Genomic DNA, 14,559 nt, shown 5'->3' on the forward strand with positions numbered 1-14,559 from the left:
CTGCACCAACCGGGCTCTTCGCGGCCCTCACTGTCTCCTTCCATCCGAGAGTTAATTTCCAGTCCTCCAGAAGATAGGTTTTCTCATTATAGATAAGGCCAAATGTAACTGGAAAAGGAGACTGGCTCCCCTTCCATTGTAAGTAGAAAGTCTGCTAAGTTTTGATTTTGACTTTGCCACAGGTGGAGTCAGACAATATATTCTCAACCCCCTTCATCTGTTTCTAAAAGGAAGCAGTTACTGAATTATGAGAATGAACTCAAAAAGAAACCAATGTGGTTAGTTTTCAATAAAAATTCCAAGCTGCCTAAGAACCAGGTACATTCCTGGGAGATTATTTTAAATATTCATAACTTCTAAAGACATTTTTTTGTATTAAACTGAAAATATATTGGGATCATAAATCTTGTCCCCTTTGGAATTATAATATTGTGATTTTCATCTCTTCCCAGATCTTCTTTCCTTTTACTAATTACCTACATGCTAACCGCGTTTAGACACAAGCATTCAAATGTCAGCAATATGGAACAAGGCCCCCCAAATCCTTTATCTTCATCAGTCACTAAGGCTAGAACCTGAGTCTTCCAGCCGGTCGGCTCTCCGAAAGGCTCTGGCTAGCAGCAGCTGAGCGGGCAGGGGGCAGCACCGGCCCTCCCATCACTTAGCAGAGCCCCGGCCATGCAGCCGAGCCTCTCCAAGCCTGTTTCCTCCTCTGTAAAAGGCAGGGATACCGATGGTACCTGTTTCTCATGGAGGAAATGAAAGAATACGTTCAAAGGACCTACGACAGTACCAGCAAATAACAGAAGTTGACAGCGCTTGCCATTATTGTCATCTGCACGTGACACACTTGTGCAGACGGCTTCCATGCTCTACCCTAACACAGAGCTGCTGACAAGCGACATGTCGCCTCCTGCACTGTGCGACAGACCAGCGAGACCCCCTTCCTGCATTCCCACTCTGAGTCACAGGAGGCGGCCTGCACGGGTGAGCCGTCAGCATCCTGGCGAATCCACTCCCACTGTTCGCTGCCCTTCAACGGACAGGACTGTGCAGGGTGAGACTATGGTCTGTCTTATTCACCAATGCACTTTCATGCTTGGCACAGGGCCTGGTACACAAACATTTACAGATATTTAACAAATGAAGAAACTGCCCATTTCTAACAGCAAGGAAATTCCAGCCCCACACTGGAATCTGAAACACTACAGCAGGTTAAACCCTGGCTGCCCACAAAGCACACAGACAGCAGGTGGCGGAGAGCCCCAGGAAGGACTTATGGGACGCTGGGCCAGACCAACCAGACCCTGCACAGTGAGCCCCAGAGGCTCCTGGGCGGAGCAGACTTAAAACATACACAGTGCACCAGGACCAAAGAGAAGCCAACATCAACAGAAGCCAGTTCCCTGACTTAACTGCAGGGCAAAGGTCACCTTCCTACCGTGGCACTGAGATAATCAGAGGAAAAGTGAGATGAACGTGGCTTCTTCTCTGTTCCGCTACATCTCATTTTTAGAGAACAGAGAATGAAACATGGAAATGGGACGGTCTGTGGGATATCCTTACAACACTGCTGGTCAGAAGCACAGCCCGGGCCAGGTTTCTTCTGGGCTGTAGACTGAACCTCAGAATCATACAGCATGGGACGCCTCGGGGGGCTCAGTCAGTTAAGCGTCTGCCTTCAGCAGTGAAGACCCCGGGGTTCTGGGATGGAGCCCCATGTCAGGCTCTCTGCTCAGCGGGGACCCTGCTTCTCCCTCTCCCTCTATCCTCTGCCCCTGCTCTCCCTTTCTCAAATAAATAAATATAACATTGAGAAAAACAAAATACACCTGCAAAATGCAGGACACACACATAAACCAGACCAAAAAACCAGAGTAAAATGAAAAATAAAAAAATAAAAAACCACTTCACTTTACTCAAATGGTGGTACTTGGCAATCATCATGTAGCACACATACGATAACAAGGCATTTTTCAGAGTCAATCCTAAAAGTAAATACAGATCAACAAGTTAGAACTATACTCCTTCAGCCAGAGAATGCTTAAGGAAAAGTAAAACATGCTAGGAGCAAGTCTGCATAACGGCAAACCTGACCATACTACCCTAACAGCATGATAAACATATCCATAAATAAAATATAAATATATAATAATAAAAAGCCACTTGTAAAATGTAAAAAAAAAAACATAAAACAAAAAGTACATAATATTAAAATAAATGCCCAAATCTGGATAGATCTTACAGCAATTTGTCCAAGTTCTAAACAAGGACAGAAGTCACTAAGAAAAAGTGATAAATGTAATTACCTTAATGTTGCAGAACGCTCATGAAATAGAAATCTGTACTCGTGAGGCCAGTTGGCTTTATATAAAAATTAGCTGATTCCCCGCCTCCCCCGCCGTCACTAAGGACACAGACCCCTGATGCTCCCCACGTCTGTGCCCACGTCTTCTTCCTGAGCACCAGCCAGGATCCATTTCCCAGCCAGTCCTGCAAGGCCCCATGGCTGGCCGCGTGACCAAGGTCCAGCCGACAGCATGTGAGCAGAAGTGGCGCAGGCCGGTCCCAGACCTGGCCAGTTACAGGAACTCCCAGGAGTGAGCCTCGCCCTCTCCCCACCAGACTAGTGAACACAGAGGTCTGTGGGGGCCCAGAGGACACGGTGAGTGCGAAGAATGCTTTGCAGTACCGAGCCACTGCGGGCTCAGGGCTGGCCAGTCACTGACCTCCAGCTGGTCCTGTGGTGCGGGGAGCCCGGGGCCGTCGCCAGCTAGGTCCCCTTTACGTGCAGGCGCCTCGGGCCCCAGCTGCTGCACATGCTGTCCCGGCCAATGCCTCAGACGTCCACGGCACCGGTCCCACCGTGGACAACTCCGAGGGAGGCTTTATGCGCCACAGGCTCCCCAACTCCCAACCAAGCTCCCAAAGATCAGGCCAGGGCCAGAGACTGACCTGAAACTACACAGCAGCCCAGTTCCAGCCCTTCCCCACCTGCATCCCCAGCGCCCTTGCCTAGTCCTATCCCCCCAAATCCCCATCTTGAATCTGCTCCTACTGACCCAAGGCTGCGGCCCACCACTGCTGCTTGCCAGCTAACTCTGCGGGGGACTCCTCTGCCGTCTCCTTCCAGCCCTTGAATGCCCTGTAAGGTAGGGGTTTTGCTCACAGAATCTTCGGAGCATTTCAGTATCTCTCACCCAGTACGTGGCTAGAAAGCGGAGGAGCCCAGACTCACTCCCGAGCCGCCCACCTCCAGAGGGCACACACTCACCGTGCCTGTTATGAACAGTTATTTCACGTTCCGTCGTCTGTCTCACTGTTTCACGATCACATATGTACAGGTCATCGTGTGACAGTACGTGAGGGCTATAGAGTCACAAAAACCAACAAATACTAGAAGAAATTAGCAGTTCTTATCTGATCAGCCTATGACAAACTGATACAGGAGGCAGAACCCAAGATGTTATCTACAATTTAGAAAAAAGCACTGACTAAAGTTGAGTAAACAAGCAAAGTTCTGGCTTGGTAGTTTGTCCAACAGAATTAGAATGGGAAGAGGGTTTTGCTAGCATCACCTTGAACCCAGAGGCAGCCACCAGCCGGCTATGACCCTCTGGGGCAGCCAGCGCCATGGAGGACGGACCGTGGCAGGTCCACCAGGCCCAGCCACACTGGCTCTGGGGGAGAGCCAGCTTTATGGGCACCTGCCTCAAATCCAACCAGAAAGAAACCGAATTCCAAGAGGCCAAATACGACATAAGGGTCAGGGGGTACAAAGATTAGATAAAAGGGGAAGATAATACAAGACAGTATTCAGAAAGAAAGTCAATAGCTCGTCCATGAAATGAACCAGAATGACAAATGCTCCCTCTCTGGAGGTAGCAGGTCACAACAGACACAAGGGAGAAATCATCTGAGGAAGACACGTGGACCCCTCGCTGCATCCACTGGCCTCAATGGACAACAGGACCCAAGAACTTGAATATTTACATGAGCTTTAAAACTTAAGCTTTAAGACCCTAAAAGCTTCTTACTGGCTATCAGCAGTATTGCCTTCTTGAAAGAGAAATTTAACAATTGCCAAGTATCAGGAAGCTCCCAGTGCCACTTTCCTCACTGGTTTCTATTTCACTTTGAACATAGAGGTCACTCTCTTTTTATGTATTTACACAACTTAAATTACAGCCGTTAAGTTTTAGCCTTGGTGGTAAAGATTGCTAATCGCTTACCCAGTATAAATTCTCACTTCTTCCTAAGTAATAAAAGGGCAGCACAGCCCACCTAAAAAAACCCTGAACTTGCCACAAGGGTGCCCATGTGACTAGGTTCTGGCCAACAAGACATCGCTGGCACTGTGGGACAGGGACCCAGGGAAGGCTCCTTAGGGGGTCTGCCTCAGCAGGGACACGCCTTTTGTCCCCATCCTTCCTCCTCATCTGGCGTGGAATTTGGGTCGAGTGATAGATGGGCCACTGGAACATCACAGAATGGCTATACCAACACAGAACTTTCTCATGTTTATGCAAAACATAAAGACACTCGGTTTATGTCACTGTTACCTGAGTTTTCTGTCACATGCAACCTCATTCGCATCCTGACCCCGAACAAGTCAAGTACGACACAGTATCTTTCATGAACACACGGCCAAGGAACAGGCACAACAAACAACTTTCCCTTTAAGGGACGAAGAAACTCGGGTTTACAGTTAGAAGTGGATTAGCCCAAGCTTCACTGTCCACGGAACTCAGGCCATAAAAGCCCATTTTCGGATTTGCTCTACAAAGTGCTCTTTCCGCTGTGACCAGTGTGTCTTCAGGCGACGTCGAACACGCCGTGGCTCCAAGCTGGCCCCAGCGGGGAGACTTTCCCGATGAGAGCATTCATTTAAGAACTTCTATCATTTCACGGGTATAAAAGATAATAAATTACCAATTCCCTCCCCCAAATGCACAATCATTTTAAGACTGTGAGTGAGCTGTGAATATATCACTTAACAGAACTTTCCGTACTAATTCTTCTGCCTTTTGAAAGAAAAGGCTACCTTAATCCTTTCAACTAATTGCTCTATTTTGCTTTTCTTTATATGCCTTTAAGCGTCTAAGGTAAAAGTTATCATCCTCTCCTGTAATTCTTACGCAAACTACTCTCCCTTCTTCCGTCTCTTGTTAATTACATGATGTTATCTGCCTTAATCCTACTCAGAAAGAACTGACAACTTCAACCACGGGAAAAAAAAAGAGGAGAATTCTGCATAAATTGCTTAGCCCAAAGTTAATCGTATAATGCGAGAATAAAGCGGCTCTACCGGCTATTGTATGACTTATCAGCTTCCCTAACAGGGTCACTTGATATATTTTAATAAGACTAATTAAATACCTTAACAATGTCATTGAAACTTCATGAATCTTTCAATGAATTACAACCTTCCTTTATAGCATGTTTTCATTTATTAATCTCGCTTAAAATGCAAAGAACTATATAAGAGACAAGCAGACACTTAAGAACCCCGCGTCTCAGTTAATTCTGATTAAATGTGGGTTAAATGCAGAGAATAAGGCCACCAGTGACCCCTGACATCATTAAAATTGTAACCTTCGATCAGTGTTAATCCTCTTATTTCAGTTTTTCCATAGACCTTTTTTCTTTCAGATTGTGCCTTATTTAATACCTACATCTATTCCCTAAAAGGTACTTTTGTATCGGAGATGCTCTCTAAACATTCTGAAGAAGGACATCGCCAGCGCTAAGCACCAGCCTTCGGAGATGGGGCAGGGGCGCGCGGACTCCACACGGATGGAGCCACACGAGACAATGCTACGGGCTCAGAGTGAAGCCAGCAGACACACTAGAGCATCTCTAACTTAGTACAAAACACTGCTTTGATGAACACACTGAAGCCTACTTATTTCTCATATTTCAACAACAAAAAGTCCTTTAGCCCTACACCTCACGCCTCCTGTTGTCCTCCCCAACAATCCCACCGAAGGGCAGTACGGGCCCTCCCAGAGCAAACGTGGCCACTCCAGCTCTCACTGACAGTCACAATCTTAAACACGGTCTGGATTAACATACTCAGAGAGAAAGGGAGAGGTACGCCAGGACTGAGAGACTCGGACTGCCGCGGCTAAAACCCCGTCGGCACCCAGTTATGTGAACTTGAGCAACTGAATCCTTCCAAGACTCGGGTCCCCCTCTGTGAGCTGGAGAAGACGTTACCCTCACGCGGCTGTGGAACCCAAGCTCTGAGCCAACTCTGAGACACCGTGAGCACTCGGTAACTGTTGCCTTGCCCAACGATGTCCAAGAACGGGCTCCAGGACTATCTCCTCCCTCAGAACAGGACGCAGTTAAAAAGCAGAGCAGCGGCTCCGCCACTGCGAGCAGTCTGTTTGAACACTCTCATCGATAAATACCCCCACCACGAGACCCGCAATCCCTGCTCCTAGCTATTTACCGACTACTACGTTCACGTAGAAAACGCAAACATTTAATACCAACTTTACTCACAGTAGCCAAAGACTAGAAATAACCCAATGTCCACATGGCGAATGGACGCCCCGACTATGGTACATCCACACGGGAGAGCACTACTTGCCAATACAAACAGATGAGCCGCGTACAGGGAAAGGCTCTCAAGAGCACCGTGACAAGGGAAGGCAGTCAGACTCACACCATCCCGGGACAGGATTTCAGTGACCGGAAACAGATCTGGCTGTGGGGGCTGGGACGGGGAGAGGAGTGACCACAGAAGGGCAGCAAGAGGAAGCCACTGGGGAGACACGACTGCTATCGACACCTTAACTGTAGTGATTACACAACTGTGGGTACTTGTGAATTTTCACAAACTTGCACATAACAAGACCTATACTGTAAAGAAGTTTAAGTTTCTAATCTTTTGAGGACGTGCTTTCCAGTCCTTTATAATAAAATAGGGCCTCTTTCAAAGTTTATCTTAAAAATGCAATTTAAAAGAATTCCAGGTCTTCAGAGACTCCAGAGAAAGTAAGTATTTAAGATAAAAACTGGTGTGCTCTGCAGGATGCATGGTAGACACGAGCCATGAAGATCTTGTTGGCACACACAGGAGGTTCTGAGAGCTGGACAGTCTGGACCGGCCAGACCGTTACAGCGCGGACTGTCACAGCACAGTCGGCTGGGCTGCACGCAGGACTTCAGACTACCGCTTCCGAGAGGATGGATGGAAGGTTTGCACTTCAACCTAACAGTTTACTTAGCAGAAGACGCAAAGCGACATTCTAGCACACACTTTTAGAAGGCAGCTGTTATAATGAGGCCTACGGGCTGACTTACTATACACGAAACCCACTTCACAGAGTCTCAGTCCGTACTCCAGGGGCTCAGAGTCCCGCGTGCAGACTCGTGCCCGGCCAATCTCACACACAAGGGACACCGGCAGGGTGGCAAGTCACGTCAGCAGGGCGCTGCATCTCATCACCACCATACTTAATAGCGGTTACCATAGTGGTTAGCTGTTCCTGTTACTGCTGCAGATGGGAATGCATTGATATGATTAAATCTGATGGTATGATAATATATGGTAATCATGATTAATCAGAGCCACCAGCAAATGGAGGATGTTGGGCATCATGTCACCTGCATTTTCAACCGCGTTCCCTCCCTGCGAGCCTGACAACGTCTGACAGCTGGAAGCCTCTCGTCCCACACTCGCCTGCTACTACTCGTACATCTGATAAGAGAAAATGCCCGTCATTCAATCCCGATCTTAAGTGCTAATAATTACAAGGCATCGCAGGCAAGTTGTAAAAACAGTTAGGGGTTCCAAAGAAAGGCTGGACTAAAGTCCAGATTCACATCTGCAAGGGCTCTAATCAGAAAGAAATGGAATCTGAGGCAGCAGTCTCATCAAACACGATTTGCATGAAATGCCATATAAAACCCATCCAGGCCGTGTCAATCACCACCACCTGATGCCACGCACCCGCTCCACGGGAAGAGCCTGTGCTCAGACCTACCTGCGAGGGGCTACAGCTACACAGTAAACACAAATGGAAATCTTACCGGGTGAACCTAAGTAATCATGTAATTGCTAAGAAGATTAATTTAAACTTTTTAGTGGTTTTTTTTTAAAACGCAATCTTTGGTTTTAATTCCAACAAAAACCCACTGAGAAATTATTTAGCAGCCAAAGTACCTGGTTATTTAACTGTTTAGCCTGAAATACCACCTCTACCCAGTGCATCCATTCAAAATCAGTGACTGAACAGGTTTTAAAATACCCTAGGTCAAGAATCTTTACGTGAGTTATCGGGGTTTACCCACACGCTTAAAAATAGCAATTGTACCGACAACTAAAACAAATTAGGTTAGCAAAATCTCAAAGCAACACCTCAAAATATTATTAACCAACATTTTAGTGTTACTTTTTTAAGTGAGCCCACTTTAAAAACGATGAACACCTCTTTGAGGGCAAACACGTGACTGGAAAACACACTTACAGACAAAATCAAGCCTTCCAACTTGACACCAGTGACAACAACATCAGGGACAGCCTTTGCGGAAAGGACAGACTAACCCGTAAAACCAAGAGCATTTGGCAATGAGAAGAGATCACGAGCAGAAAGGTAAAGGAGCCTCCCCACCCCACTCCCCATAAAAACAACACAAAGAAAACCACAACCGTTCTGTGAAACTACATTCAAAGGTCTTCTCATGAGTGAGGCCGCTTCAGGAGAGCACGCAGGATGGCAGGAGGCAGAAGGCAAGACCAGAGGAGCGGACACGGAGGGAGGGACGGGCCCTTCCACAGCAGCACCCGTCACTCCTCACGGCAGACGCCGACTTCCTGTGCCCGTCTGCTCCGGCGAGCGCTCACCGTTCACGGAGCTGACGACACACCCTTTCCGTTCGGCAGAGTGATACTGCGGTATGAAAAGGTGTATGAGAAGAATTCATTCTCTGACAACGCTATCAAATATACTGAGAGACAGATAGATAGACAGATAGATAACTTGGATTTCAAAGAACAAAGCAGCCTGGGAATTATAGTTCGTGACGAGAAATGTTTTAAAGTGCAGCACTAAGAGCTGTTTCCATAGTGAAAATTAAAGACACAGATCGGATTCTTAGGTGCAAACCTGAATCACAAAACAAGTCAGCAAACTCCAAACTAAGGGAGTGGGGCCGGGGACAGACACGGAGCGTCCTGACAGGAGCACAGAAGGGGCAGCTGGAGGCAGAATTTTCCAGAAACATCAACTGTAAGGATGCCCTTCTTATGGTATTTAGTACTCTGACATTCAAGCTTTGTCTTAAAAACCGTTTACTCAAGTCTTTTAATAAAATTCACCAAAGAGGAAATAAAAATATTAGTTCTCCTACTATATCACGTATAGCCTAGAATACCGTATTTTCACCTAAGATTTGAATCTTTCAAACATTCTTAAGTAATTCTATGAAAAACAGGCTTACTAGTTGCCTAGACTTCTCTGATTTTTAATTTAAAAACTGAGGCATTACCGCCTAATACAATTTCTAGGTGTACTAGCTCTAAATTAGGAATTTCTCACGTTTTCGTAAAATTGTCAAACAAAATGGATTTTTAAGTAAAGCTTGCCACTGTTGGGGAAGAGCAGAACACCTTACCACTAATACCGACTAGATACTAATTCCTTTAAAATCTGGAAATCTGGTGGTACTTGTACTGGCTGCCTTTTTTGCTCTTTGGTCAGATGGGGAGAAAGTGAATGTGACGTAATTCTCTGGCGCAAATTCACGTATGTACCATTAAAAACAATAAAAACGTAAATTACACACCCCTTCTCCGACTACTCATTTTACGCAGGGCTGCTCACAGAGTCTGCTGGAGTCAGTACGTGTCCCTGGCGCACAAAAGGATGTGGATTACAGAAACGTACAGAGCAAAGTGAGATTCCCGGCAATCTTGTCCTTCCCGACCCGAGCTCCTTGACGGAACCCCCACTGCTCCGAGGACAGGTGGAGCTCTTGCTGCCGGCTCAGGAGGCCCCGATCCACGGCTGCACATCAGCCTGTGCACACGGTCCTACTCGCCCTGCGCCCAGCAGAGCTGGCCTAGCCCTGGGCCTTGTGCACAAGAAGTGCAGATCAACAGTGGCTCAGTAGGTGACACAGCACATTACTACTGAATGACCGCGCTGCAAGACTGCAGTGAACCTCACTTTGCTCAACAGATCCGTGTAATTCACATCTGTTTGTGTGCCAAGGAAGTCTACTGATCTGAACACACTCCATGATGATTCCAAAGTCAGGCTTCCCAACCTAACTGCTTTATCACCTTACAAAGCAAAATTAACAGGACACACCCCTGGGCAAACGGCCATCAGTTAAGAAATCGCCAAGGGTTTTGTTAAAACACAGCAAGACTATCCCCACTAGTTTTATAATTTTATAAAACTGGTTTTACTGAATTCTGCTAGTCTGCTAGTCTGTTTTATGGGTTGGGACTAGCACTCCACAGAAGCACTGGGAAGGAAGGAGATGCATGCTCACAAAACTACCCTTACACTGACAGCAACCACGTCCAACCTTGCAGAAAAGGGACAATCAGTTTTATTCAGTAAAGATCTGGTTTATGTAAAGTACCAGGCAATGGCCCAGAGTTGGTCCCCCTTCTTAATGATATTGTAGTACACCTTTTTAAAACATACTACCCTCTTGTGTGTTTCTAAAAAAAAAAAAATTTTTTTTAAGTCCTCTCTACACCCGTCATGGAACTTCAGCCCTGAGAGCAAGAGCCACCCGCTCCACTGACTGAGCCAACGGGTGCCTCCACCTCTCACGTAGAGATTGCACACCTGATCATCTGCTCTCAGGAAGATCGACTACAGAAATAAGCAGAGCACTGCACTTTTAAGACCAAAGGCATGCTGTAACTGCAGCTTAAGACCCAGCATTTGGGACATAACAGAAGGTACAGGACGTGTCAGATACCAACAGACCAGTGAGCTGCAGGGAGCCTCCCGTGTAGCCCAGCAGCTTCCTGCCGCCTGTACATACTGCCCGTCTCAAAAACAGTAACAAAACAAAACATCAACACTTTGCAGAAACTCTTCCAAAAGCAGCTCCACGGTATTTACTACCCCCATTGAACCATATAACTGAAAAGAAAGTTCACAATTTAGGGGTGCCTGGCTGGCTCCTCCATCGGTAAAGTGCATGACTACTGGTCTAAGGGTTCTGGGTTTGAGCCCCACATTGTGTGTAGAGACTACTTAAAAATAAAATCTTTAAAAAAAAAAAAAAAAAAAAACAGTTCAATTTCTCAAAGAAATATTCTTTTGGGGGCACCAGGGTGGCTCAGTAGGTTAAGCATCTGACTCTGGATTTCGGCAAAGGTCATGATCTCAGGGTCGGGGGACTGAGGCCTGTGTCAGGCTCGGTGCTCAGTAGGGTGTCTGCTGCTTTCTCTTTCTCTCTCTTCCCCTTTGCCCACCCCCGATGCTCTCTCTCTAAAATAAATCAATCTTTAAGACGAGAGAGAGAAAGAGAAAAATATTTTCTTTTATTATCCCCTTGTCCTCCGATAGTATGCAAATTTGCTTCCTCTAGGATCAGATAAAATTGTATCTCCAGAACAGAAAAATAAAAGTAGACGAAAACTACAAATGTTTATCCTAATTTTATATTAGTAAACCTTTTTATAAAAATATCAAGTACATACAACCGTGCTTTATGTTTTCATTAAACTACAATTGGTTTTCATATCAAATTTTATCTCTATAATGCAAACAAAACACAAAAACAAATCTAATAATGATTATAGCATAGTTGCTTACATTTCTGAAAAACAGCAAGAAGTACCTAAAACATGAGTGCTTTAGAGTAACTAGCGGGTAAACTACTTCAAAGAAGAAATGTATCTAACCACTAAAACACACACACTTATTAGTGGGCCATGCAGTTAATAAACCCTGTCTATTAGGACACTGCTTTCAACACAGAGGCATACTCAATAAATGCACCACCTAATTTTAAAACCTAGTTTTTAGTACTTTCTAAGTAATTTAAAGGAAAAAATAGTTAAGTAAGGGAATAAAACCACTAAGAATCAGTTTTAGAAACCAAATTATAATTCATAAATAACTATAACATATCAAAGTTTTTCTAAAAAAAAGTACTCTGAGCCTTAAATCTAATACTGATTTTATTTCTGAATAATCATCTGACTATACACCCAAAGCCTTCATTAAAAGGCTAAATGCCTAATAATAAATATGCTGTCCTTAAGTCTCAAGGCTAGGGTCAACCAGTCTCTTAGATATTTCCTGAAATCAGAGATTATTCAGTCTCAACAAAACCGTATCTGTTTTATATACAAACGATAGTAAAATTTGATAGTCTGGTCCATTTTTTTTAAACATGTCCTCACTGATTTAATGAAGCCAAGAACTAATAACAAGTCTAACCCAAAACTCAAAAAAAGAAAAAATTATTTAAACAGATACAACTATTTAACAGACATTTTTCTTCCAGTTAAAATACATCAAAAGAATGGATCAAGTTAAGGAAAGCGTAGCAAAGTATGGAGGGGGAGAACCGGTGCTTTCTTGTAAAGGTATTTTAAAGAGAAACACCTTCATTTTAAACTACAAAACCAATAGCTCGTTAAGACTTTTGGGGTTCAGTTGGTTGTTTTGTTTTGCTTTTTGTTTTCTTGAGCAAGTAGACATCTCATTTAAAGAAGCTTGCAAAGACTGCCTGACTTATCTGAGAGCAAGCACGCACGAGTGACTGTGGGGTGGTGTGGGCAGAGGGAGAGAGGATTCTAGGGCTGGAGGCGGAAGCCGACAGGGGCTCGATCCCACGACCCTGAGATCGTGACCTGAGCCGAAGCCAAAAGTCGGACGCTTAACCGACTGAGCTACCCAGGTGCCCCGAGAGGTCATTATTATCCCCCAGAACTGCACACACACCCACACATATGCAAATCCACCTGTGCATGCACACACACCATGATAAAGCAAGGCCCTTTCTCACTTAAAGTACTTAAAGACTGATTTCAATGATGAAATCAAAATTTACCTCTTTAAGATGAAAGGCACTGTATGATGATCCTGATTCAACACTTTTACAGTTAAACAAAATTAATTCCATTCTCAAAAACCCATTGACCTTAAGCTTTTAACAAACATTTTCCAGTGCAAAAATTATTGTCAATATTTACAAATCTTTAAACTTTATTTAGTTGGAACCACGCGTATTTGCGGTCTGAATGTTTCTCAGCAAACGTATGCTCGTCCTATTGCAGCAGAAGGAGCAGCTGCTACTCACTGGGAATCTCTGCGGCCCCACAGCGGGTCTCGGCTGGCTCGGGACTGGCAGCAAGGGCACTAGGAAGAAAAACAGCTCTGGTTACAAACACCCTTTACGTCACAAACAAGCCCACCGAGAAAGGAATACAGCATGTCCAGTTTAATAGCAAATGTATGTTCTGTGTGCAGTACCCGTACTCTGTCAGGGTCACACTTAACCTACACCCCAGACAAGGATGGGCAAGCGGAACGTGGGCCGGCACACGCAGAAGCTGAGATTTCAGCGGGGGATTCCTATGCAGAGCTACAACGCTTCGCAACAAAGAGCTTCCTGCTCTAAAACGAGACACGGCCCCGTGTTGCACATCCATATTCCAGTTATCCAGACAACCTACTCCAGTTACATTTTCGGACTCCAACCAAACATAGATTTACATTGAAATCCTCTAGAATAGTGACAGGGAGGGAGACAGCAGAGGAAGTAAGACACACATGCCCACGGCAGCGTTACAAGGGAACATGTACTACACAACCTACCACACCAAGACCAGAGGTTCGGTTTTGGTGGTTGTTTTTAAAGAAGCAGAACTCCAATCCATCTACCAGAGGAACGCAAAATCATGTCATTTTTAAAGCAGATATTTTATAGTAGGGAAGAAGCCACATGTCAGTTTTACGCCCTGGGGCTGAATCAGGTATGCTCAAGCTACTTAAAACGTATGCATTGTACTGATCTTGATTTTGGAGGGAAAAAAAAACAAAACCACCACCGGCCTGCGGATTGCTCTCCAGGGTGTACCCTGTCTCTCACTTCACAGCCCGATGACTGTCCCATGCACACGGTAAGCTCTCAGGGGGTCAGCTATTACGGGCTCAACTGCGGTCCCCTCCCAAATGCCCATGCTCAAATCCCAGCCGCCCGGCCATCAGAACAGGCCTGCATTTGCGCTAGGGGCCTTTAAAGAGGTGATCACGTAGAATGAGGTCACATGGACGGGCCCTGGTCCAGCTGGCTGGTGTCCTTGTAAGAGATTAGAACACAGACATGCACAGAGAACAACCAGCCAAGGGAGGATACAGAGAAAATAAAATAGCAATAATACCACATACCAAACGTTTAATTTAAAAAATGTCTGGTGAATGAGAAACAGAGAAATGATACAGCTTAAAGGTCAAAATTATTGTAAAAACAGAACACTATGATAAATTTTATTTACTACAGGTACTCGAGGAACTCTAGACATCAAGCCATGTAATGAGGGCCAGACGTCCACAAGTCCAATTT

The 14,559-nt window shown here is 45.3% G+C and overlaps 1 protein-coding gene across 10 annotated transcripts in view; it reads right to left on the reverse strand.

Moving 5' to 3' along the window:
- The window catches only part of RBM33 (RNA binding motif protein 33), a 125,765-nt gene that overhangs the window by 45,910 nt on the left and 65,296 nt on the right, over nt 1–14,559 (reverse strand). For all 10 annotated transcript variants that reach the window (XM_082692898.1, XM_082692904.1, XM_082692899.1 and 7 more), the window contains exon 9: nt 13,294–13,352. In XM_082692898.1, the coding sequence (XP_082549024.1) occupies nt 13,294–13,352 (59 nt within the window). The remainder of the gene's footprint in view (nt 1–13,293; nt 13,353–14,559) is intronic.

The sequence above is a fragment of the Mustela nivalis genome (genome assembly GCF_964662115.1).
Source record: "Mustela nivalis genome assembly, chromosome: 12".
Classification (NCBI taxonomy): Eukaryota; Metazoa; Chordata; class Mammalia; order Carnivora; family Mustelidae; genus Mustela; species Mustela nivalis.